At 48.2% G+C, this 27,279-nt stretch overlaps 1 protein-coding gene across 1 annotated transcript in view; it reads left to right on the forward strand.

Moving 5' to 3' along the window:
- Positions 1-481: 481 nt before the first annotated feature.
- The window catches only part of heatr4 (HEAT repeat containing 4), a 264,817-nt gene continuing 238,019 nt past the window's right edge, over positions 482-27,279 (forward strand). The window contains exons 1-2 of the mRNA XM_072487079.1: positions 482-530; positions 23,987-24,859. Coding sequence (XP_072343180.1) covers positions 24,060-24,859 — 800 coding nt within the window. The 5' untranslated portion in view covers positions 482-530; positions 23,987-24,059. The remainder of the gene's footprint in view (positions 531-23,986; positions 24,860-27,279) is intronic.

The following is a 27,279-nucleotide window of genomic DNA, read 5'->3' on the forward strand; positions in this document are numbered from 1 at the left end:
TGTTGTCCAGTGGGGCCGGTGTTCAGTGACTGTTTATAACACCATGTTGTCCAGTGGGGCCGGTGCTCAGTGACTGTTTCTAACACCATGTTGTCCAGTGGGGCCGGTGCTCAGTGACTGTTTATAATACCATGTTGTCCAGTGGGGCCGGTGCTCAGTGACTGTTTATAACACCATGTTGTCCAGTGGGGCCGGTGCTCAGTGACTGTTTCTAACACCATGTTGTCCAGTGGGGCCGGTGCTCAGTGACTGTTTATAACACCATGTTGTCCAGTGGGGCCGGTGCTCAGTGACTGTTTATAACACCATGTTGTCCAGTGGGGCTGGTGCTCAGTGACTGTTTATAACACCATGTTGTGGAATGTGTGGGCAGGGTCGGTTCTAACAGTTCCGTTGCCGGGTGCCGTTGCCTAGTAACGCTACTGCTTGGTGTTCCCGCTTCGCTGTCCCCCTGTGTCGTGGTGGCGCAGGAACGTTCCAGCTCCGATTCTCAGTCCGGCACGAACGGCTGTCTGCGCGACACTGCCCAGGTAAGAAACCCCGAAACATACACACTCAGATTGAAGGAGAGAGTGGGTGAGAAAGAGAGAGATAGAAATAAAAATCATTAGATTACTGGAGAAATGGAGCATATAGAGTTCAATTAAGTCAAAAAGTTAAACTGGGCGGTTGTGTTTTTCTGATGGTTTCTCGTCTCTTTCAAATCTCTTGCAATTAATCTCGTATTTACATCCCCATATTAATGATCCCTCGGCCAGTGTCTATCCTCCCCGTCCCTTATTTTTAATATAAAATCATCCTCCAGTTTCCTGTTCGAATAAAACACCTCCGATTTTTAGTTTTGTTTTCTATTTTGTGTTTCTTCCTACCAAACAGAATAGTTATGAATCTACTACATGTTGTCTAGTGTAGAACCCAAAACCACACATCACATGTTAACTGTGGATTTAAACATATCCTCTTTAACATCAACATTTTAATTCTATACCACATTTTTGCCATCAAACTCAGTATTTGTTTCCTTTGTGTCCATATCCACGCGAGGTGTTTTTAATGTTTTCATGTTGTGACCGTGAAGCTGCAAATGCCGCCCTCCCTGTATTTCCACACCACTCAATAATACTAAAAGTATAATAAAAATGCTTCCACCTCACTGAGTTGTTTATGCCATTTCTCTTGCCTGTTCCAGCATCTTTACCACATTCCCATGCTCCTCAGAATTATTTATAATTAATCTTTTTGTATTGCCTTCAAAGATGGGCCACCACCCTCTGGAACCCCATCACCAAAATCACTGATGTACCCTGTGAGCAGAAATGGCCTCAGAACTGAATTCTGGCAATACCACAGCCGACATCTAACCATAGCCTTCCTGCATAACCCTACTAGTCTCCTGTGTCATGGGCTTTCTGAAAGTCCGTGTACGCCATATCCACCATGTTTCCCAAATCCACCATATCGATGACCTCAAAACACACTTCCTTTCTGCTTATTTTCTTCGTAGAGAAATATGGCATAGGAGAAGGGCATTAAGCTAATCATGTTGTGGCAGCACTTTGAAGGTGCTATCCAATGAGGTGCTATTCCTCTCCCCTTTCCCATAACAATAATTTTGTTTCCCGCTTCAAGTATGTATACAGTTCCTTTTGAAAGTAACTATTGAATGGTTTCCTACTACCCTTTTAGGCAATGTTTTTCAGTTTCAACTGGAGGTCTGACTTGTGTTTTATAAAGTGATACACTATCAATTACGACGAGACGAGAGTAGAGAGTAATCAAGGCTTTATTACACAGATGTGTGGCCTCCTACAGCTGTTGCTGAAATGGCTGCAGTTCAGAGAGCCCACACATTTATACTCCGCCTACTGGGTGGAACCAGCAGGCAGGGATCTACCCCCGTACCTGTAGTACAGGGGCCTTACCGTAATCCCCTCGTATGCAGTGCAGTATATACAATATAATACAACAGTGGTGACTACCACATAAAGGTTTAGCATAACCTCCTTGGTTTTGTGCTTTCTGTTTCCTGCTACCTTCATAGATACGCATATGTGCACCCCCAGGTTTGTCTGTGCCTATATCCCCTTTAAAATTGTACCATTTAATTTATGTTGCCTACGCTCAATCTTGCAATGGCATCTGCTTTTCACCAGTTTGCCTTTGTTCTCCTGAAGTCTGTTGGTAACCTCTGTTTGCTACATTTCTGAGTTCTCAAATAGATATAATCAAGTCTAGAGCACAGGAATGGGCCATTCACCCCAATTGGTTTATGTTTCACATCAGACTGCCTCCACTCTTGTTTTAATCTAACTAGCAGAAAATCCTTCTGTTCCTTTCCACTATATGTACTTAACTCTCTTCCCCTTAAATGCACCTACACTACTTGCCCCAACTATTCCTAATACATTTCATATATTCCCATTCTTTCAGTAAAGAAGTTTCTCCTGAATTCCTTGTTTGTTTTAGTGTTGACTGTCTTATATTTCTAATCTCTAGTTTCGGACTCCCCTACAAATAGGATTATTCTCTCCAATCAGACCATGCATTGAAGTGATTAAAGAAGGCATCTCACCACTGCCTTATAAAGGGAAAATAGGGATGGGCACTAAATGCTGGTCTAGCCAACGACACCCACATCCCATGAATGAATACAATTTCATTATCTTAAGACGTCGATCATGTCACCCTTCGTATTCCCTTTCTTAGGGGAAAGCCACCTAGACTGGTCTTTTCTGATTGATATATAGTGCTGGTCTCATCTTTGTAAATTTTCTTTGCACCTTTTCCTGTGCCTCTACATTCTTTTTATAATATGGACACCAAAATTTGCACAGTACTCCAAATCCAGTCGAACCAAGCTTTGACAAGTTTAGCATAACTTCTCTGCTTCTCCGTTGTGTTCTAGAAACAAATCGCATTGCTTGTTTTGCTTTTTTTAATGGCCTAATTAACCTGTGTCGCTACTTTTTGTGTGCCTGTACCTCTTGATCACTTCTCTCCTCTACCCAATTCAGATTTATTATCCAAGAAGTATGTGGCCTCCTTATTCTTCCTATCAAAATGTACCACCTCACATTTACTGGGGTATGCTTATTGAATTAGGTGCCATTCTGCAAGTTTATTAATGTTGTCCTGTATTTTTGTTGCCGCATTAGTTTAGGAACAGGAATAGGTCATTTTGCCCTCGAGTCTGTTCCACTATTCACTGATATCACAGCTGATATGCAACATGAATACATATATCCACTTTGTTCCATTTCCTGGTAAGTTTTAGTGATTAATGGAAATCTATCAATTTCAGATTTGAAATTCAGAATTGATCTAGCATCAGTTGCTTGATTTCAAAAGACAGTTACGAACTTCTACCAGCCTTTGTGTGTAGAAGTGTTTTTAATTTCATTTCTGAAAAATCTGTCTCTAATCTTTAGACTTTTCCCCCTGATCCTAGACACCCCCTATTCCTAGACTCCCCAACTGGTAGATATAGTTGATTTCTATCTACCCCGTTTGCTTTAATATCATAACCTTCGGAATTCCAGGGTTACATCCCTAGTTTATGTAATCTCCCCTCGTAAAATAACCCTTGGAGATAATTCTGCTAAATCTACGTTGCATCCCTCCAAAAACAATATATTCCTTATTCCTCCTGAGGTGTCTTGCCCAAAACTACACTTCCCAGTTTGGTATCTTAATCAAAGTTTGAAACTATGCTTCCATTTTTGGAGTCTAAATTATTCACTTAAATTGTGAGCAACAATAGTCTCAGCATCAATCCTTATGGAACACACAATTTTCATCTATTTCCAGTCAGAATAGCTATCCTTAACCCTACTCTGTTTTGTGTTTTGTAGCCAGCTTGCTATCCATTCAGCTACCTGTCCCCTGATGCTCTCACCTTGGGTCATTAATCCATTGTGCAATATCTTATCAAAAGCCTTTTAAAAATCCAAATAAATTGCACCTACTGCATTACCCTTGCTTACCTTTTCTTTTATTGAGTTACAGTAACAATTTATATAGTGCATTTAATGTAATAAAACCTCCCAAGACATTTCACAGAAATTATGACACTAAGCCACGTAAAGAGAGATTCAGTCCCCGATGTATTACTACTGGGCGGCGAATGTGGAGAAGGTGCGGAGCTGGATCAGAGGGGTTGATTCCCAGTGGGTCAGAATGGAGGAGAGTTTGTGCAGGGGGTCGGGATTGAAAGCACTAGCAACAGCACCGCTTCCGATAGCCCTGGGGAAATACTCAGGGAATCCGGTAATAATAGTTTCATTGAGAATTTGGAGGCAGTTTCGCCAACACTTCGGGTTGGGGGCAGGGTCAAGGGAAATGCTGATTTGGGGGAACCACAGATTTGAGCCAGGGAGGTGGGATGGAAATTTTCGGAAATGGGAGGAGAAGGGGATTAAGACACTAAAAGAATTGTTTCTTAGGGGTGGGTTTTCAAGATTGAAGGAGCTGGTAGCGAAGTGTGGGCTGGAGCAGGGGGAAATGTTTAGATACATGCAGGTTTGAGATTTTTCCAGAAAGGAGATACAGAGCTTCCCGGTGGAGCCGGCCTTCACATTGCTGGAGGAGGTGCTGACGACAAGGGCCCTGGAGAAGGGGGTAGTGTCAGCGGTTTACGGAGCTATTTTGGAAAAGAAGAAGGCACCACTGGAAGGGATCAAAGCAAAGTGGGAGGAAGAGTTGGGAGAGAGTATGGAGGAGGGGTTCTAGTGTGAGGTGCTCCGGAGAGTGAATGCCTCCACCTCGTGCGCGAGGTTGGGGCTGATACAGCTGAAGGTGGTATACAGACCACACCTCACGAGGGTGAGGATGAGCCGATTCTTTGAAGGAGTAGATGATGAGTGTGAACGTTGCTGGGGGGGGGTGAGGTGTCGGGAGGGTGCTCCAGAGTTTAAGGCAGAGCCACCAATGATTAAAATCAGAGATGCTCCAAAGGTTGGAATGAGATGAATATAGATATCTGGTGGTAAAATGGAACGAGATTGCAGTGGTAAGGAGGGATGAGGTCATGGCAGAATTTGAAAACCAGGATGAGAATTTTAAAAATCAAGGCTTGATGGGAGCCAATGGTGATGGGGAATCAGTTGGTGTAAGTGGGAATCAGGTGATGTAAGTTAAGACAGAGACAATGAAATATTGGATGACAAGTTTACAGACGGTAAGAATGTGGGCAATCAACCAGGAGAATGTTGGAATAGTCTAGAGGTAACAGGCAAGAATGAAAGTTTCAGCAGCAGATGAGTTGAGACAGTGGTGAGGTCAGATGATATTATGTAGGTTAAAAATAGGCGATCTTAGTGATGATGCAACTATTTGGTCAGAACCTCATCTTTGAGTCAAATGTGCGACAAGGTTGAGAACAAACTTGTTTAGTCTCAGACTGTTACCAGAAGAGAGATGGAGTGTCCAGGGAAGGGAATCTGCCACTCTTTTTTTTTTTATAAATATATTTTATTGAAAATTTTTCGATCACAATTTTTTCCCCTTACACATCAAACATAAGAAAAAAAATTTTTTTTAAACCGTACATGTAACATAATAACCACAGTCTAATAACAAGTAACTAACCAACATGGTAAACTAATCAATTAACATAAAATAAAACTTTCCCCCCCCCTTCCCCCTGGGTTGCTGCTGCTGGTCATCTATCTTCCCTCTAACGTTCCCCTAGGTAGTCGAGGAATGGCTGCCACCGCCTGGTGAACCCTTGAGCCGATCCTCTCAGCGCAAACTTCATCTGCTCCAGTTTAATGAACCCCGCCATATCGTTTATCCAGGCCTCCAGTCCGGGGGGTTTCGCTTCCTTCCACATGAGTAAAATCCTACGCCGGGCTACTAGGGACACAAAGGCCACGACATCGGCCTCTTTCGCCTCCTGCACTCCCGGCTCATCCGCAACTCCAAATAAAGCTAACCCCCAGCCTGGTTTGACCCGGACCTTCACCACCTTCGAAATCACTCCCGTCACTCCCCTCCAATACCCCTCCAGTACCGGGCACAACCAAAACATATGTGTGTGGTTTGCCGGGCTTCCGCCGCACCTCCCACACTTGTCCTCCACTCCGAAGAACCTGCTCAACCTTTCTCCCGTTATGTGTGCTCTATGTAGCACCTTAAATTGAATCAGGCTAAGCCTGGCGCACGAAGAAGAGGAATTTACCCTGCTTAGGGCATCAGCCCACATACCCTCCTCTATCTCCTCCCCGAGCTCTTCTTCCCACTTTCCTTTTAGTTCGCCCACCAGCTCCTCCCCCTCTTCTCTCATGTCTCGGTATATCTCTGACACCTTGCCCTCCCCGACCCACACCCCCGAGAGCATTCTATCCTGGATCCCCTGTGTCGGGAGCAATGGAAATTCCCTCACCTGTTGTCTTGTGAACGCCCTCACCTGCATATACCTAAAAAAGTTTCCCCGGGGCAGCTTATACTTTTCCTCCAACGCTCCCAAGCTCGCAAACGTCCCGTCTATAAATAAATCTCCCACCCTCCTAATTCCCAACTGGGGCCAGCTCTGAAATCCTCCATCCATCCTCCCTGGGGCAAACCTATGGTTGTTCCTGATTGGGGACCCCACCAGGGCTCCCAGCACACCTCTCTGTCGCCTCCATTGTCCCCAGATATTTAATGTTGCCGCCACCACTGGGTTTGTGGTAAATCTTTTTGGTGAGAGCGGTAGCGGCGCCGTCACCAGCGCCTCTAGACTCGTCCCTTTACAGGACTTTCTCTCCAGTCTTTTCCACGCCGCTCCCTCTCCCTCAATCATCCATTTATGGATCATCGCCACATTGGTGGCCCAATAGTAGTCGCCCAAATTCGGCAGCGCCAGTCCCCCTCTGTCTCTGCTACGTTGTAAGAACCCCCTCCTTACCCTCGGGACTTTCCCTGCCCACACAAAGCTCGTGATGCTCCTGTCTATTTTTTTAAAGAAGGCCTTAGTAATTAGTATAGGGAGACATTGGAATACAAATAGGAACCTCGGGAGGACCATCATCTTTACTGCCTGCACTCTGCCTGCCAATGACAGTGGTTGCATGTCTCACCTCTTGAAGTCCTCTTCCATTTGTTCTACCAATCGTGTCAGATTAAGTCTGTGCAAGGTTCCCCAGCTCCTGGCGATCTGAATCCCCAGGTATCGGAAGTTTCTTTCCACTTTCCTTAGAGGCAGGCCTTCTAGCCCTTTACTCTGGTCCCCAGGGTGTATCACGAAAAGTTCACTCTTCCCCATGTTAAGCCTATATCCCGAGAAATCTCCAAACTCCCTCAATATCTGCATGACCTCTGTCATCCCCCCCACTGGGTCCGTCACATACAACAGTAGGTCATCCGCGTAGAGCGACACTCTATGTTCTTCTCCCCTTCTAATCAACCCTCTCCATTTCCTGGAGTCTCTCAGCGCCATGGCCAGTGGTTCAATTGCCAACGCGAACAGTAATGGAGATAGCGGGCATCCCTGTCTTGTTCCCCTATATAGTCGGAAATACTCCGATCTTTGCCGACCCGTGACCACACTTGCCGTTGGGGCCCCATAAAGGAGTTTGACCCAGCTAATAAACCCGTTCCTGAACCCGAACCTCCTTAGCTACTCCCACTCCACCCTGTCAAATGCCTTCTCTGCATCCATTGCCGCCACTATCTCTGCCTCCCCCTCTACTGGGGGCATCATTATCACCACTAATAGCCGTCGCACGTTGACATTTAGTTGTCTCCCCTTTACGAACCCTGTCTGGTCTTCGTGCACCACCCCCGGGACACAGTCCTCTATCCTCGATGCCAGCACCTTTGCTAGCAATTTGGCGTCCACATTTAATAGTGAAATAGGCCTATAGGACCCGCACTGCAGCGGATCTTTATCCCGCTTCAAAATTAGCGATATCGTCGCCTCCGACATTGTCGGGGGTAGAGTCCCTCCTTCCCTGGCCTCGTTAAAAGTCCTCACCAACAGCGGGGCCAGCAGGTCCACATATTTTCTATAAAATTCCACCGGGAACCCGTCTGGTCCCGGAGCCTTCCCTGCCTGCATATTCCCCAGCCCCTTGGTAACCTCGTCCACCCCAATTGGTGCCCCCAGGCCTTCCGCCTCCTGCTCCTCCACCCTCGGGAACCTTAATTGGTCCAGGAACTGTCGCATCTCCTCTTTTCCCTCCGGGGGTTGGGACCTATAAAGTCTTTCGTAAAAGGTCTTAAACACCCCGTTTATCTTCCCTGCTCTCCGCACTGTAGCTCCCTTTTCGTCTCTAATTCCCCCTATCTCCCTCGCCGCTGTCCTCCTTCGCAGCTGATGGGCCAACAGACGACTAGCCTTTTCCCCATACTCATACCGCACCCCCTGTGCCTTCCTCCACAGCACCTCCGCCCTCCTGGTGGTCAGAAGGTCGAACTCCGTCTGGAGTCGTCGTCTCTCCCTGTACAGTCCCTCCTCCGGGGTCTCCGCAAATTCCCTGTCCACCCTTAAGATCTCCCCCAGTAGTCTTTCCCTTTCCTTGGCCTCTGCTTTCCCTTTGTGGGCCCTGATGGAGATCAGCTCTCCTCTGACCACCGCCTTTAGTGCTTCCCATACCACTCCCACTCGGACCTCCCCGTCGTCATTGGCCTCCAGGTACCTCTCGATACATCCCCGCACTCTTCCACAGACTCCCTCATCCGCCAACAATCCTACATCTAATCGCCAGAGTGCTCGCTGCTCCCTCTCCTCTCCTAGTTCCAGGTCCACCCAATGTGGGGCATGATCCGAAATAGCTATGGCTGAATACTCAGCTTCTTCCACCCTCGAGATCAACGACCTTCCCAAAACAAAAAAATCTATCCGGGAGTACACTTTATGAACATGGGAGAAGAAGGAGAACTCCCTGGCCCTCAGTCTAAGAAATCGCCATGGATCCACTCCCCCCATTTGGTCCATAAACCCCTTAAGCACCTTGGCCGCTGCCGGCCTTCTTCCGGTCTTAGATCTGGATCTATCTAACCCTGGGTCCAGCACGGTGTTGAAGTCTCCTCCCAATATCAAGTTTCCTACCTCCAGGTCCTGTATACGTCCCAGCATCCGCCTCATAAATCCCGCATCGTCCCAATTCGGGGCATATACGTTAACCAACACAACCTCCATTCCCTCCAGCCTGCCACTCACCATTACATATCTGCCTCCACTATCTGCTACAATGCTCCTTGCTTCGAATGCTACCCGTTTCCCCACCAGTATGGCCACCCCTCTATTCTTTGCATCTAGCCCTGAATGGAACACCTGTCCCACCCATCCTTTCCTTAACCTAACTTGGTCCGCCACCTTCAGGTGCGTCTCCTGGAGCATAGCCACGTCTGCCCTCAGTCCTTTCAAGTGCGCGAGCACTCGGGCCCTTTTAATCGGTCCATTTAGGCCTCTCACGTTCCACGTGATCAGCCTCACTAGGGGGCTACCTGCCCCCTTCCCGTGTCCACTAGCCATCACCTTCTCTAGGCCAGTCCCACGTCCCGATTCCGCGCTCCCACTCGTTCCCCAGGTGTCGCATTCCAGCCCCGACCACCCTTTCTTTAGCCAGTTCTTCTTTGATTTCTGCAGCAGCAACCCAGTTATCCCCCCCCCCCCCCGCTAGATCCCCCTCTAGCGTGATTGCTCCCCCCATATTACCTCCGCAAGTCAGCTGACTTCAACTGACCCCGGCTTCTCCTGCTCACTCCTTGACCCCCCCGTGTGGGGAACTCCCATCTACCTTGCGCCTATCTTCCCGCCATTATCTTTCTGGCGCGGGAACATCTCTGTAGCTGACCCGCCTCTTGTGGCGCAGCTCCCTTTCCCACCCCACTCCCATTCCAAATCATCCGCCTATGTCCCTTCTTTCCCTCCCCACCGGCGCCACATTTCTTAGTGTCTCCCCCCTTCCCAATTTACTTCTCTATATACATCGACAGTAACATTTCCCTGTAATATCAGTCCCTCAGTTCCGATCCAATTTCTCATCTTTAATAAAGGTCCATGCTTCTTCCGCCGTTTCGAAGTAGTGATGTCTCTCCTGGTACGTGACCCATAGTCGTGCCGGCTGCAGCATCCCGAACTTCACCTTCTTGTGTAACACCTCCTTGGCTCGATTAAAACTCGCCCTCCTTCTCGCCACCTCCGCACTCCAATCCTGGTACACCCGTACCACTGCATTCTCCCATCTACTACTCCGTACCTTTTTGGCCCATCTCAAAACCACTTCTCTATCATTAAAGCGGTGAAATCGCACGATTGTCGCCCTAGGTGGTTCTCCCGCTTTTGGTCTCCTCGCCGGGACCCGATGAGCCCCCTCCACTTCTAAGGGGCCCAAAGGGGCCTCAGCTCCCATCAGCGAGCTTAGCATCGTGCTCACGTAAGCCCCGCAGTCCGCTCCTTCCACTCCCTCAGGGAGACCCAGAATCCGAAGGTTCTTCCTTCGTGCTCTGTTTTCTAGGGCCTCAATCCTTTCAATGCACTTTTTGTGGAGCGCCTCGTGCGTCTGTGTTTTGACCGCCAGGCCCAGGATCTCGTCCTCACTATCCGTCACCTTCTGCTCCATCACGCGGAGCTCTGTCTCCTGGGTCCTTTGTGCCTCCTTAAGCCCCTCAATTGCCTGTAGCATCGGGGTCAGCACCTCCTTCTTTAGTAGCTACGCACACCGTCTTAAAAATTTGTCTTCATCGGGCCCCCATGTCGCCTGGGCTTTCTCCTCCGCCATCTTGTTTCTTTTTCCTTTCTGTCCCTATCGTCGAGGATTCCTCGCACTGCAGCCGCTGCCGCCGATATTTTCCTCTTTCGTTGGGGGGACTCCCTATTAACTCACCCCACACCGGGTTTCGTCGCGCGAAAATTTCCCGTTGGGGCTCTTAAAAGAGCCATAAAGTCCGTTGGAGCTGGAGCCGCCGAAACGTGCGGCTTAGCTGGTCATCGCCGCAACCGGAAGCGGAATCTGCCACTCTTACCTAGTCTGACCTACATGTGACTCCGGGTCCACAGAAAATGTGAATAGCTCATAAATGGCCTGGCAAGCCACTCAGTTATACCAAACTACTACAGAAAGGTTGAACCAGATGAACTGCAGTGGTTCAAGCAGGCAACTCAGCACTTCCTTCTCAAGGGCGATTGGAGATGAGCAATAAATTTTGGCCAAGCCAGTGACACCCATATCCCATAAAAGAGAACGCCTACTGCCAACGCAAAATGGCAGTCTGCACATGTGCATTGGTCGGTGCAAATGTCTGCTGAACCCAGACCGCCAGTAAGCCTTCAAATGGAAATATGCTTATCATTCAGAAACAGCGTCTCACTTTGTTACACAGTACAAGGTAGAAAAAAAATAGGGTAGAGTGAGAGACCGAGTCAGAGTAAGTGCGACACAAGGTCAGACAGAGTATTAGATCCAGAAAACCTTGTAAAGTCAGCGTTTACCAAGAAAATCCGTGTTGGAGAGACGGAAGATGGAGCTTCATCTCTCACTGGTATTGTAGCAGAGACAAATAGTGACTTTGATTTTCCGCTCCTTCACCCAGACGGGATTCTCCGTTCCCACTGCAGTGAATGAAGATTTGGCTGAGCCCCACATTCCCTGTCCTCGCTGGCAGTGGCAATGAGGCAGACTCACAACAGGGAAGCCCGCCCAGCATTAATCTCACACTTGGGTAGTGCTCGTGAGTGATTAAAAAGTCTAATTTTTAACCCTCACTTTCCCGGTTAAATTCTGCAGATTTCAGATGGAATTTTTTGTTTCTGCAAATTCAGACCTGAGCTACATGGGCCCCAACTCATTACAATAAAACGGAGGGAATGTTCTTGTCTCTTCAGAACTGGGGATGTTTCCGAGTGCAGTCGAAGTTTGTGTTTCCCTTTTCATAGATTTGGGTTGAGAACTTGCAAACAGTAAAAAAGGCCGGAGCGACTTTCTGGTGGCGGCTACGAAGGAGTAAGTCGCACATTTGGTGGCTCCCGCTTGGGTCGGACTTTTGGGCCTTTTCCCCCGATTTTCTACCAGACTTGAATTGTAAAACTGATGACAGGCAATTGTGTACTGAATTCCCACATCGGTGCATGGAGAGAAGGACTAGAAGTGCTCGTAAAGGCAGAAACAGACAGACCGAGAAGGCTTGGGCTGAAGCTGCAGCGGGAGACAGCATGGCGGAGGACCGGACCTCTGGTTTGTCGACCCAGCGGTCAACGGAGCAGCTGATGCAAGTTATTCAGGAAGGCTTTGCTAAGCAGAAACGGGACTGCTTGGACCCGATAAAAGAGTCAATTGAGCGGCTGGAACTTAGATTGGACGGCCAAGATCGGGCGATCCAGAAGGTAGAGAAGGCACTGGCTGAGCAGGAGGAACATCAAACTGCGGTGGAGTTGGAGGTGGGGATGCTGAGAGACCAGCAGAAGAAGCTCCTGGAGAAGGTGGAGGACCTAGAGCATAGGTCCCGCCAGCAGAACTTGAGAATCGTTGGGCTCCCGGAGGGGTCCGAAGGAGCGGACGCTGGGGCATACATCGCAGACATGTTTGAGAAGCTTCTGGGGGATGGGGCAGTCTCCTGGCCCTTGGAGGTGGACAGGGCTCACAGAGCACTCCGCAAATGGGAGACGCCCCCCCCCCCCCCCCCCCCCCCCCGAGGGCAATGGAGGTGAGATTCCACAGGTACTTGGATAAGGAGCGTATTCTACAGTTGGCCAAGCAGACACGGAGCTGTAAGTGGGACAAAGTATCCTGCGGGTTTACCAAGACCTGAGTGTGGAGGTGGCCAGGAGAAGAGCAGGCTTCAACCAGATTAGGTCGATCCTCTTTAAGAAAAAGGTGAAGTTCGGACTGTTGTGTCCGGCCCATCTCTTGGTCACGCACGAGGAACAGCATCATTATTGCGAGTCGCCTGAGGACGCGCTGGACTTCACGAAAAGGAACGGACTGTTGGTGGACTGAGAACTTTTGAACTTTGCTGCAACGTTCATGCATTTTTATTTTTTTCTGTTCTTTTAAAAAAAGTTTCTTGTTTTGTGGAAGCGGTTTCTAATGCCCTTTGCATTGATTTGGGACCAGCGGTTGAGCTGAGTGAGTTAAGGTTTTCATTTGCACTGTTGAAGGAGTTGGGGGATGGAGGTGTGCTTGTTTAGATCTTGGTGTTTTTCTGTTGGGCAATTGTGTGAAGATTGTTTGATGTTGGAGTATGTTTGTATGAGCGGGGGTAGAGGGTGGGGAGGGAACAATAGGTGGGAGACTATCCGGCACCAGGGATGGGGGCCACCAAGCTAGCTGGGTGGGCTAGCTCACGGAAGCGTAGTGGGGGGTGTGCATATGTTCGGTTTAGTAAAGGGGTTGGATTACAGAGTGTTGTTACTAGGGGGGGGTGAATGTTCTGCTAACGAGGAAGGGACTTGGACTAAGAGAGGAGGTTGGGGGCGGAGGCTGTCTAGGGGTGGGCCGGTGGAGGCGCGGAGCATGGGCTGGAGGCGGCCCCAATAAAGGGGATAGCTGATCGGCGAAGAGGGGGGGGCAGTGAGCCCCCCAATAAGGCTGATCACCTGGAATGTTCGAGGGTTAAATGGGCCGGTCAAGAGGGCACGTGTGTTCGCGCATCTTAGGGGACTGGAGGCGGACGTGGTAATGTTGCAGGAGACGCACCTTAGAGTAACTGACCAGATTAGATTGAGGAAAGGCTGGGTCAGTCAGGTCTTTCACTCGGGTCTGGATTCTAAGACTAGAGGGGTCGCGATCCTGATCAATAAGCGGGTGGAGTTTGAGACGGGTAGAATAGTCTCGGACGTGAGAGGTCGGTACATTATGGTCAGTGGGAAACTGGAGGGGGTGCAGGCGGTATTAGTAAATGTGTATGCGCCAAATTGGGATGATGTGGAGTTTATAAAGAGGATGCTGGGGAAGATATTAGACCTGGATTCGCACAGGTTGGTCATGGGAGGGGACTTCAACAGTTATTGACCCTGGCTTGGACCGGTCAAGCTCAAAAACGGGCAGGGTGCCAGCAATGGCAAAGGAACTAAAAGGGTTCATGGAGCAGATGGGGGGGGTGGATACATGGAGATTTGGGCAGCCGAGAGTAAAGGAGTTCTCCTTCTACTCTCACGTGCATAAAGTGTACTCCCGGATTGATTTCTTTAATTTGAGCAGGGCCTTGCTGGCTGGGATGGTGGACACTGGGTACTCGGCGATCACAATCTCAGACCATGCTCCGCACTGAGTAGACCTGCAGGTTAGTAAAGACAGTAACCAGCGCCCGCACTGGAGGTTGGATGTGGGACTTTTGGTGGATGAAGGGGTGTGCGAGCGGCTGAGGAAATATATTCAGAAATATATATCAACGACACGGGGGAAATTTCAGCAGCGGTGGTCTGAAGGCGGTGGTCAGAGGGGAGCTGATCTCGATACGGGCCCATAGGGAGAAGGTAGACAGGGCACAGACGGACCGACTGGTAAAGAAGATACTACAGATCGATAGGAGGTATGCGGAGACCCCAGAGGCAGGGCTTATAAGGGAACGGCGGAGGCTACAGGCGGAGTTCAGCTTGTTAACCACAGGGAGGGCGGTGGAGCAGCTGAGAAAGGTGAGGGGTGCGATCTATGAGTATGGAGAGAAGGCCAGCAGAATGCTTGCACAGCAGCTTAGAAAGAGCGAGGCAGCCAGGGAGACAGGGAAATTAAATGACGGAGATGGGAACCTGGTTGGTGATTCTGCAGGGGTGAATAAGGCGTTTAGGGATTTCTACAGTAGGCTGTATAGATCGGAACCCCCTACGGGGCCGGAGGGGATGAGGCACTTATTGGAGGGGCTGAATTTCCCAAAGGTGGACGAGGAGCTAGTAGAAGGGCTGGGGGCCCCGATCGGGTTGAAACAGAGTGGAGGGTCTGAAGGCCATGCAATCGGGTAAAGCCCCGGGGCCGGACGGGTACCCAGTGGAGTTTTATAAAAGGTTATCTGGGATATTGGGGCGGGTGTTGATGAGGATGTTCAATGAGGCAAGGGAAAGAGGGGTGCTGCCCCCGACGATGTCACAGGCCACAATTTCACTGATTCTGAAGCGGGACAAGAACCCAGTGCTGTGTGGGTCCTACAGGCCGATGTCCCTGTTGAATGTGGATGCCAAATTGCTGGCCAAAATTTTGTCCTTCAGGATTGTGTTCCAGACGTTATTGGTGAGGACCAGATGGGGTTTGTTAAGGGTAGGCAGTTGGTGGCCAATGTAAGAAGGTTGTTAAACGTGATCATGATGGTAGGGAGGGAGGTGGAGATATTGATCGCAATGGATGCAGAAATGGCTTTTGATCGGGTAGAATGGCATTATCTATGGGAGGTGCTGGGACGGTTTGGATTTGGGAGGGGCTTTATTGAATGGGTCAGGTTGCTGTATCAGGCTCCTGTGGTAAGCGTACGGACGAATAGAACATCGGATTATTTTAGACTGCACCCGGGGACGAGACAGGGATGCCCCCTCTCCCCACTGTTGTTCGCGCGAGCTATAGAGCCGTTAGCAATTGCTCTGAGAGCCTCGAGGCTGGTCCGGGGGGTGGGGGGCTGGTGGAGCACAGAGTCTCGCTCTATGCAGACGACCTGCTTCTGTATGTATCGGACCCAATAGAGGGGATGGTAGAAATCATGAGGATTCTTATCCGGGGTATTAGCTAAATATGGGGAAAAGTGAGATGTTTGCGGTCCAGGCGAGGGGACAGGAGAAGCGATTGGGGGAGCTGCCGTTTAGATTAGTAGGGGGAAGCTTTAGGTACCTAGGCATTCAAGTGGCGTGGGAATCGGACCAGCTGCATAAATTAAATCTGGCCTGACTAGTGGACCAAATGAAGGACGATTTTCGGAGGTGGGACGCGCTTCTGTTGTCACTGGCTGGGCGGGTGCAGACGGTGAAGATGACGGTCCTTCCGAGATTCCTGTTCGTGTTTCAATGTCTCCCCATCTTTATTCTGCGGTCCTTTTTTAAACAGGTCAACAAAGTGATCAATGGCTGCGTTTGGGCGGGCAAGACCCTGCGAGTAAGGAAAGTAATGCTTGAGCGGAGTCGAGGAGAGGGCGGGCTGGCGCTGCCAAATTTTAGTAACTATTACTGGGCGGCGAATATAGCCATGATCAGGAAGTGGTTGGTGGGGGAGGGGTCGGCATGGGAGCATATGGAGACGGCTTCATGCAAGGGCACCAATCTGGGGGCGTAGGTAACTGCGCCTCTGCCGTTCCCGCCAGCACGGTACTCCACCAGTCCCGTGGTGGTGGCGGCCCTGAACGTCTGGGGGCAATGGAGGAGACATGTGGGAGCAGAGGGAGCATCGGTCTGGTCCCCAATCTGTAATAATCGCCGGTTTGCCCCGGGAAGTATGGATGGGGGTTCCGGATATGGCGGAGAGCAGGGATTGAGAGGATGGCTGATATGTTTATAGAGAGGAGTTTTCCGAGTATGAAGGTGCTGGAGAAGAAGTTTGGGTTGGCGAGGGGAAACAAATTCGGGTACCTGCAGATGTGGGACTTCCTACGTGGGCAGGTCTCAACCTTCCCGCTCCTACCGCTAAGGGGGATTCAGGTCAGGGTAGTTTCCAGGATAGTGGTGGGAGAAGGGAAGGTCGCTGACATCTATAAGGAACTCATGGGTCAGAGGATACGCAGACCGAGGAGCTGAAGCGCAAGTGGGAGAAGGAGCTGGGAGGAGAGATAGAGAATGGTCTCTGGGCGATTGCATTGAGTAGAGTCAACGCGTCCGCAACATGTGCCAGGCTCAGCCTGATACAATTCAAGGTTGTTCATCGGGCTCACATGACAGTGGCCCGGATGAGCAGATTCTTTGGGGTGGAAGACAGGTGTGCAAAATGCGCGGGAGGACCAGCAAACCATGTCCACATGTTCTGGGCATGTCCGAAGCTCAGGGGATTTTGGCAGGGGTTTGCAGATGTCATGTCCACGGTGTTAAAAACAAGGGTGGCACTGAGTCCAGAGGTGGCGCTTTTCGGGGTGTCGGAAGACCCGGGAGTCTAGGAGGAGAAAGAGGCAGATGTTCTGGCCTTTGCTTTCCTGGTAGGCTGGAGACGGTACTATTAGCTTGGAGGGACTCAAAGCCCCAAAGACGGCGACCTGGCTATCGGACGTGGCTAGCTTTCTCTGTTTGGAGAAAATCAAGTTCGCCTTGAGAAGGTCAATGTTAGGGTTCACCCGGAGGTGGCAACCGTTCGTCGACTTCTTCGTGGAAAATTAATCGTCAGCAGAAGGGGTGGGGGGGGGGGGGGGGTTAGTTTAGCTTCGAGTAGGGGGTTAATAAAGGTGGGACCTGTAAGGGAGGGAGACGGCTTTTGCACTATGTTGATAGTTCCAGGTACATTGTTTATTTTGTTGTTGCTATTATACCAAAAATCCCTCAATAAAATGTTTATTAAAAAAAAAAGGCCAGAGCAACACTGGTACTGCACATGCATGTCATTAGTAACCAACACAGCCAAAAACATAATAAAATAAAAGCAAGGGAATGGAGTTCGCAGTGGAGACAGAAAACAATGGCTTTATTCTTCCCAATATTCAATTGGAGGACATCTTTGCTCACCCATATTAGATGTTGGATAAGCAGTCTGATGATTTAGCAACAGTAGAGAAGTGATTGTGTTAAGGAGGTAGAGCTGAGTGTTTTCAATGTACATGTGAAAACTAATGCTGTGCTTTCCATAGAACCTTACAATTACTACAGCGCAGACAGAGGTCAATCAGCCCATCTAGTCTGCAGCGTTCCTTTGAAAGAGCACCATACCTAGGCCCACTCCCCCTTCCTATCTCCATCACCCCACCGAACCTCCACATCCTTGGACACTAAGGGGAAAATTAGCATGTGTCTTGTGAGAGTACCTATAAGAAATGGGTGTTTATAAATGGGTGTGTATACAAATATCTGTAGTGAGAAATGGGTGTTTACTACTGCAGTGATGTCAGAGAGTGGGTGGAGCTGGCCTGTGTCAGCTTTTTACTTTCGTTTTTGAGCAGACTGCAGGGTGTGTTTTAGTTTTGCTTTCAGTGTTGGAGCTGAAGCTAGACCAAGCAGCTGTACTGCTGTTCTCTCTGCCATCAAAAGACTATCCCTTGATCATTTGGTGAATTCAAAATTATAAATGTTCTCAGTAGTGAATGTAAACCTAATGTGTTTCTGGTAAAAGGTGTTTTAAGTCTTATGGATGTTGAAAGGAAAGCTTAAAGGATTACTTAGTGTTGTATTCTTTGGGGGTTGTATTTTAATTGATGGTTGCTAAGATGTTCACTATGTTTTAAAAAGGTTAACTTGAGTTCATAGAATAAACATTGTTTTACTTTTAAAAAATACTTTTCCATTTCTGCTGTACCACGCCTGTAGAGTGGGCCATGTGCTCCCCATACCGCAGTCTATTAAAAGTTGTGGGTCAGGTGAACTCCATGATATACTTAGGGGTTCTCTAAACCCTGGCCCATAACAAATGGCCAATCCACCTAAACTGCATATCTTTGGACAGTGGGAGGAAACCAGAGCATCCGGAGGAAGCCCACGCAGACACTGGGAGAGAGTGCACACCGTCACCCAAGGCCGGAATTGAACCCAGGTCTCTGGTGCTGTGAGGCAGCAGTGCTAACCGCTATGTCACCGTGCCACACCTTTTGGTTGATACGGAGGGGCTCAGTGTAGGAACGGGCCTGGATATATCCTTGGCGAATACCCTCAGTAATGGTGCAGGAGCAGGAAGAGAACCCATTGCAAGGGATATTCTGGGTGTAGTTAGATGGATCAAAATGGAACCACATGAGATCAGTCCCAACCAGCTGGATGACAGTGGAAAGGCATTGGAGGAGGATGGTGTGGTTAACTCTGACAAAAGCTGCAGACAAGCCAAGGAGGGAAGTTCTACCTTTGTCACAGCCACATACAAGTAATTTGTGACTTTAATTAGAGCTCTTTTGGTCCTACGGTGGGGTGGAAAGCTACTTGGAAGAATTCAAACATGGAGTTCCAAAAAGATGGGCATGGATTAGGAGAGGGAAGGGATGTTGGTGATGGGACTAGATCATAAGAAATAGGAGTAGGCTGTTCAGCTCATAGGACCTGCTGCAACAATTAATAGGCTCATGGCTTCTCTGATCGTGGCCCGAACTCCATGTTCCTGCCTGTTCCTGTTACAACACCCCGGGCTAGTACACGATCAATTCTAGCCCCATGTGCCCCAGAGTCACAACACAAGTGAATTAACCATTAATTCTTAGTAAAATATCCAAAGTCTTTGGTCCTTAGCTGTCCAATAATTAGAGGCACCAGGTTTATAAATGTAAACACAATTGCTTTTTGTTTATAATGAGAAGTTTAATGCAATATGCCGCAAATACAACTAGTTAACTATTAACTAATACCTAATCCCCTCTTTAATACCTATTCGCACACACAATCACACAAGACCGACAAACACAGAGGGGTGGAAGGGGATGCAAAATCATAAGTGAAAGGACAAAATAGCCTTTATTTCAGATCACGGCTTTTAGCACACATTTCTTCACACCAAGCTCGCAGATGAAAGTCTTCGGTTTGAGCCTGTAATAATCTTCTCCTGTAGATTAATTCATTCAGGTTTTCTGTTGTTTAGAAATGCAATGTACACTTCACTTCAAACCTTGCTCTCCGAGTTTGTGGTTTGTATTCAGGCCTCTGGAGGTTCAGAAGAACCGCACCCACTGGTTTTCTGGAGAGAGTGATAGCACTCACAGCCGGCTTCTGGAGAGAGTTAACAGGTTCACATCAGCCATTCTGGAGAGTTAGCAGCATCTTGTCTCCTTCTTGCTGCCAGAATCAAACTGAAACCTTGGAACTCTGAAAAGCATTCCAGTCGGATAGGATCCAATCACCACCTGTTACTGGACACAGCACAGCATCTAGAGCTAATTAATTTGGCCACCAACCAATCAATCAAATCGAGCCCTGACCCCATTTCTCTCTCTGGTGCTGGAAAGTCTGCATCTCCAGTTTAAACCAGCACCAAATAGCAGAATGATCTGTATTTTTCCACTTGCCTTAAAGTGACATGACGGTTAATCATCCATGGATCCAAATAATAACAGTAAAATAAAAGAAAGGGGAAATAAGAGAATAAACATGAAGGAACCTTACCCCCCATAACCCTTGACTGCCTTGTAAATCAAAAATCTGTCTACTCAACACTGAATATATTTGATGAATCTTCCACTGCTCACCATGGAAGAGAATTCCAAAGACTAGCACCTCCTGAGAGGAACATTTTTCTCTTCATCTCTGTCTTAAATGCCAGATACCTTATTTTTAAACTCTGTCCCTTTGTTCTAGGATCATCCTCTCTTCATTTACCCTGTCAAGTCCCCTCAGAATCTTATATATTTCAATAAAGACTGTAGTTTGAAAGGATGGAGGGACCAAGTGTTCTTTTGAAGGGAGGGGTGATAGTGGCCGGTTTACAGGAGAGAGGAACAACAGCTGAAGCGATGGCTAACATGGGGACCAGGTGGTGAAAGCAGTAGTTTGGTGGAAATAAGGTTGACAGACTGGGAAGTCAGTTGCATGGACGAGGTGACCTTAGAGAGAGCATGAGGCAAGATCTGAGAGAAACCAGAGAAGGGTGCAAGTTCAGGGTTAGAACGGGGGTGGGGGGGGGTGGGGTGGGGGTACATTAACAAAGAACAAACAAGAACAATACAGCACAGGGACAGGCCCTTCGGCCCTCCAAGTCTGTACCGGTCATGATACCAACCTTTGCCAAAACCCTCAGCACTTCCTTGTGCCGTATCCCTTTATACCCATTCTATCCATGTGTTTGTCAAGATGCCTTTTGAACGCCGTTAATGTATCTGCTTCCACAACCTCCCCTGGCGACAGTTCCAGGCCCTCACCACCCTCTGCGTAAAAAACCTACTTCGCACATCTCCTCTAAACTTTGCCACACGGACCTTAAACCTATGCCCCCTAGTGATTGACCCCTCCACCTTATTCCCCTTGGAAAAAGTGCCTGCCCATCCACTCCATCCATGACCCTCATAATCTTGTACACCTCTATCAGGCCACCTCTCAACCTCCGTCTTTCTAATGAATATAGTCCAAGCCTCTCCACATAGCTAACACCCTCCAGACCAGGCAGCATCCTGGTAAACCTCCTCTGCACCCTCTCCAAAGCCACCACATCCTTCTGGCAGTGTGGCGGCCAGAATTGTGCGCAATATTTCAAGTGCAGCCGTACCAAGGTTCTATACAACTGTAGCATGACTTGCTAATTTTTATACTCTATGCCCCGTCCGATGAAGGCAAGCATTCCATACGCTTTCTTGACTACCTTGTCCACTTGTGTTGCCACCTTCAAAGATCTGTGGACCTGCATGCCCAGATCGCTCTGATTTTCTGTATTCCTAAGAGTTTTACCATTTATGGTATATTTCCCCTCTATGTTAGACCTACCAAAATGCATTACCTCACATTTGTCCGGATTAAACTCCGTTTGCCATTTCTCTGCCCAAGACTCCAATCTATCTATGTACTGCTGTATCTTCTGACGATCCTCAACACTACACTATCTGCCACTCCAGCAACCTTGTGTCATCCGTGAACTTACTAATCAGACCGGCTACATTTTCCTCCAAATCATTTATGTACACTACAACAACAGAGGCCCCAGCACAGATCCCTGTGGAACACAACGAGTCACAACCTTCCATTCAGAAAAACACCCTTCTACTGCTACAGTTTGCCTTCTGTGACCAAGCCAGTTCTGTATCCATCTTACCACCTCACTTCTGATCCCGTGTGACTTCACCTTTTGTACTAGTCTGCCATGAGGCACCTTGTCAAAGGTTTTACTGTAAACAACATCCACCGCCCTCCCCTCATCATGCATCTTTATCACATCAAAAAACTCAATCAAGTTAGTAAGGTCCGACCTCCCCTTTAGAAAATCATGCTGTCTATCGCTTATGAGTCCATTTGTTTCCAAATGGGTATAAATCCTGTCCCTGAGAATTCTCTCCAATAATTTACCTACTACCGACATGAGGCTCACCGGACTATAGTTTCCAGGATTATCCCTGCTACCTTTCTTAAACCGTAGTACCACATTAGCTATTCTCCAGTCCTCTGGGATCTCACCCATAGTCAATGAGGATACAAAGATGCCAGTCAAGGCTCCAGAAATTTCCTCCCTTGCTTCCCTCAGTATTCTGGGGTAAATCCCATCTGGCCCAGGAGACTTATCTACCTTAATATCTTTTAAAAGACCCAATGCCACCTCGTTTTCGATGTTAAAGTGATCCAGACTATCCACACCCTACCCAAGAATCATCTTCCACAAAGTCCCTTTCTTTGGTGAACACTGATCCAAAGTACTCATTTAGTACCTCGCCCATATCCTCTGGCTTAACACCTGGATTCCCCTCACTGTCCTTAAGTGGTCCAATCCTTTCCCTGGCCACCCTCTTGCATTTTACATATGAATAAAAAGTTTTGGGATTCACCTTAATCCTACTTGCCAAGGACTTTTCATGACCCTCACCCTAGCCCCCCTAATTTCCCACTTAAGTACCTTCCTACTTTCTTTATACTCCTTAGGGAACAATTGGACTCCTGGAAACTACATGCAGAAAGATTGGATGGTTTTGAGCTTTGACAAAGAAAGCCATGAGCACTTCGCACTTGCTGTTGGAGACGAGGGTGGAGAAGAAGAGGCCATGGGTTTAAGACGGCAGTAGAGAAAAGAAGCTTGGTTATCATTGCATTCCAGGATGAATCTGGAATAGTGAGCAGTTTTAATAGATTAGAGCAGGATACAATAGTGTTTATTGTGGTTCAGCCACATCTGGCACTGACTGACTAAGCCAGTTGTCTCCCAAATATCTGTAAGTCTGCATTTCACTTAAGTGGAGTTGAGAACCACATCAAAGGTGAGAGAGACTAATGCCATTATTGAGAGCTAGGGCATTAAAGGGTAGAGGTGTGGATGCAGTTGAGCAAATCAATAGCTGCAGAAATGTTGTGGTAAATGGAGGACCAAAGATGAGACAGTTGGTACTGAAAGTACAGTTGTAAGTGAATTGGGGAAAGAATCTAATGTAATCAGGTTGATGAAGCATAACCTCACCTTTAAAAAATATGCAGACTCATTTTTATTATATATTTAGTTGGTAACTTTTCCCTAAGTTATTTTATGCATGAGTGGACTAGGATTGTAGCCTCCCTAAGTTTATTTAGTTTATTTATTGCCCACTTTTCTACCTTAATTGCCTTTGTCTTTTTAAATCTCCTCCTAATGTCCATCACATTTTCGCAGGTAAATACTGAGGCAACATTAAATGTTTCTATCAATTCACTGTTATTTCCTGTGTGTTTGTCACATGTATTTCTTAGTGGCTGTATTCCTACTCTGGTTTATGATTTGTCATTTGTGCCTGTAGAATACTTTGGGGGTCTGGTGGGTGACGGTTAGCTCAATTGGCTCGGTGCCTAATGTGTGGATCAGATTAAAGTCTGGGATTTGATCCCTGTTCTGGTTGAGGGAGGCTCGGGGTCTTGCCCTACCAATTGTAAAAAAAAATAACCACATTATTTGTGGTTGGACAAATAATTACCAATAATCTGCCTTTGAGAAGGGAAGAAGAATACTTTTTAAAATATTCTTTGATATTTGAAGTGCACAGTTTCTGTTTGATTTCATAATTGTCTTGATAACTTCTTTCCTAACCTCATTGTATTCTCTTTAGTCATCCTTTTTCATTAACTATATTCTTAGCACATAGCCAAAAAACCTTTTTAGGGGGAGCTGGAGACTGATAGAGAAATATAGATGCCAAGGGAGATGGCAACTGAACATAGGAAGAGAGAGAGTGAGAATGGGGCAGAGAGAATCAAAGAATTAATGTTTTTTGGAGGGAGACTAATCACTGGACTGAGGGTAGAGTTCAATTACTGTGATCTGAGGTCGCAATTCACCTGGTGTGCAATAACTTACGGCTGTTATTAAATCCCTATTTACAGGGACAACTAGATTGAAATTTGGATTCTCTGAAGAATTCCCGTTCTCCTGTAGAAGTGGAGTTTAATCTATTCCATGGATTTCCCGACAGTGAGGCCTGTCACCTGTGTGAATGGAAAGGCTGTCTTCCCACTAAAGGAGGCTGTCCTTCCCCACCGCAAGTACAGGCAACTGCTGCACAGACGGTACATTAAGAATGCGTCCCTGAACATGAGATTTTCCAAGGATGTCATCAACTGCACGATGTTCTACCGAGTCCCATTCAAAGAGAGGGATGGCAGCAACATGTTTGACCTCTTTGAGGTTGTTGCGCCCCGAGAGGTGAAAGATCAGCCCCCCAGCAGGCCCAGCCGTTTGAAACAGTTGCCACGTCGGCAACTCAAGCAGGAGGCAGAGGCTCAGGAGGGAATGCTGGGCAAAGGTCATTCTGAGCGGAGACCAAGCCATGGGCGTCGTCACAAGGTCCCCACCTTGACTGTGGCAGATTCCTCGTCTGAAAGCAGGAGTCCAAAGTCACAAACATCGCAGGTGCAAGTAGCAGAACAGGGGGCAGAGCAGTGGGAAAGCCCACCCAAGAAACCGGCGGAGGATTCCTCTGTCCCACAGCGTGAGCAATGGGATGAGTACTTGGTCAAAAAGTTGAGTAAGAGGACAGCGCAATGGCTGGTGACCAAGCAGATGCCCAAGGGCCCATCTCGCGTCAGGCTGAACAAACTCCTGCAGGACCATTATGGCTCTGCCCATGCCCATGCCCTGGTACAGGATGAGACCATGACTGACGGCGACTTCGACCTGTACGAGCAAATTAAAGTCCAGGAGCCCAGCATAGTCGTGGTGAGGAAAGTGACCAAGACTCCACTGGCTGCCTACTACAGGTACTGATGCGGAACAATGAACCTCTCGTGTCTTTGATAAGATGTCCCTAAGTTAGTGGGTGCAGGCATCCACAGGTCTTGGTTGCAATGAGGAAACAGAAGGTGGTTATTCGGCCCACCTTTGAAAGAACTATCTGCTGTTTTCCCATAGCAGTGGAAAAATTCCCTTTTCGACCCTACATCCACTTCCCTTTTAGAAGTTTGTATTGTATTTGCTTTCCTTACACTTTCAGTTAATGCACTCCAGAATTGAGTTGATGCATTTAAAAAAAAAAAAAAAATCTCTGGTTATTTTGCCAATGATCTTAAATCTATGTTCTCTGATTATTGATCTCCCTGCCACTTGAATCTGTTTTTTCCCTATTCATTCTTACCAGTATCCCTCATCATTTGAACACCACTTATCGAATCTTCCTTTGCTTTTGCTAGGCAAAGGGGATCAACCCCAGCATCCATGTAACTGAAATCTCTCATCTCTGGTGCTGTTCCAGTAAATCCCCTCTGCACCCTGTCCACATCTTTCCCAAAGCAATACCCAGAATTGGATGCAATGCTTCAGCTGAGGTCGAACCAATGTTTTAATAATATACTAATAACCCCGCATTGCTAATGCAGCTCACTGTGGCATTGCCTGAAGCTCATTTACGCTAAGTTTGATCTGACCTTTTGAATTCTAAAATGTAATTCTTCTAAAATGTAATTCTACGAGCTCCCGTGCCTCCTTTTGATCAGTTGGGTTATTCTGTTTACTGTCGCACAGAACACTTTCCATGCATTGCTCTTCAGCTGGACCTGAAGAGAGCTGTAGCTGCACTCGCTCAACGCCAGGGCTTCTGAGAGTGGTCAGCCATAGGGTGTGACATTCACCTTTGACTCAGGTAGTCACCTGACAATCTCACCTTCACCATTTGTCCTGCCATCTTCAGTCATCTCCAGGATTGAAAAGAACATTACAATAGGTGAAAAAAACAGGTATAAAAGTGATCCTGAAACCCCAAGTGCCCCCCCCCCCCATTCCCATCCCCGCGGTGGAGTGCCTCCCTGCCCCCGGCTTGGAAGGGTAGCCCCCCCCAAGCTCGGCAGGATGCGTCCGTCCCCCGTCCCCCCCGGCTCGGCAGGGTGCCCACTCTTTCCCCCCCCCCCCTCCCTCCCAACACCTACCTGCCAGGGTATATTTTGCCCCCCCGCCCTACAACCATCTGGGTGGCACCCGTTGCTCCCCCGGCTCAACCCTCGTAAAGCTCCTTATTAAAACGTCCGCACGAAAGTCCGCCCTCAACTAAATCCGCCCTCAACTAAATCCCCCCCCCCCCCCCGGCGGTTCGGTATGTCCCTACATCCCCGGTAGAGCGCGGTTTCTGCGTTAGAATGCCTCAACCCGCTCCCTCCTGCGTTGAAGCACCTCGTCCCGCCCCATCCCACGTTATAGCACCTCACCACGCCCCCTCCTGCATTTGTGCATCTAACCCCCCCACCCCTGCGTTGGAGTGCCTCACCCCGCATTAGAGCACCTCACCCTGCCCCCTCCTGTGGTGGAGCACCACAAAGAACAATACAGCACAAGAACAGGCCCTTCGCCCCGCCGAGCCTGCACCGACTTTGGTACTTGCCGAAACTAAAACCATCTGCACTTATGGAGTCAGTATCTTTCCATTCCCACCCTATTCATATATTTGTCTAGATGTCGCTTAAATGCCGCTATCGTGTCTGCTCCCACCACCTCCCCAGGCAGCGTGTTCCATAGATTTACCACCCTCTGTATAAAAACCTTGACTCACACAACTGTTTTCCCTGCACACTTTAAACCTATGTCCCCCAGCACTTGACTCTCCTACCTGTGGTAGTCACCACTAGCAGTATTATATGTATTACGGTAAGACACGTATAATAGAGGTGCATGGGTAAATCCCTGCCTGCTGGCTCCGCCCAGTAAGGGGCGTATAAATGTGTGTGCTCGCCGATGCTGCAGCCGTTCTGGTGGTAGCTACAGGAGGCACAACATCTTTGCTCAATAAAGCCTCAATTATTCCACTACTCTCGTCTTTGTGGCAATTGATAGTGCATCAATTTATTGAGCAAAGATTTTTAAAATGATGGATCTTCGCATCAAGCCCGATCGCCTGCAGCTGAGCCCTCAAGCAGCCAACGCTCCATCCGCTTTTGACCACTGGCTAGCCAGCTTCGAAAGCTACCTCCGAACATCCGCTGAGGAACCCATGGACGCGCAGAAGCTCCAAGTCCTTTATTCACGGGTGAGCCCTGACATTTTTCCTCTCATCCGGGATGCGCCCACTTACTCCAAATGGAGCTCCTGAAGGGACATTACGTTCGGCCAGTCAACCAACTATACGCCAGGCACCTCCTGTCCGTGAGACAGCAACTCCCTGGTGAGTCTCTGGACGATTTCTGGTGTGCCCTGC

This window comes from Scyliorhinus torazame, chromosome 2 (genome assembly GCF_047496885.1).
Source record: "Scyliorhinus torazame isolate Kashiwa2021f chromosome 2, sScyTor2.1, whole genome shotgun sequence".
In the NCBI taxonomy this organism is placed as follows: domain Eukaryota; kingdom Metazoa; phylum Chordata; class Chondrichthyes; order Carcharhiniformes; family Scyliorhinidae; genus Scyliorhinus; species Scyliorhinus torazame.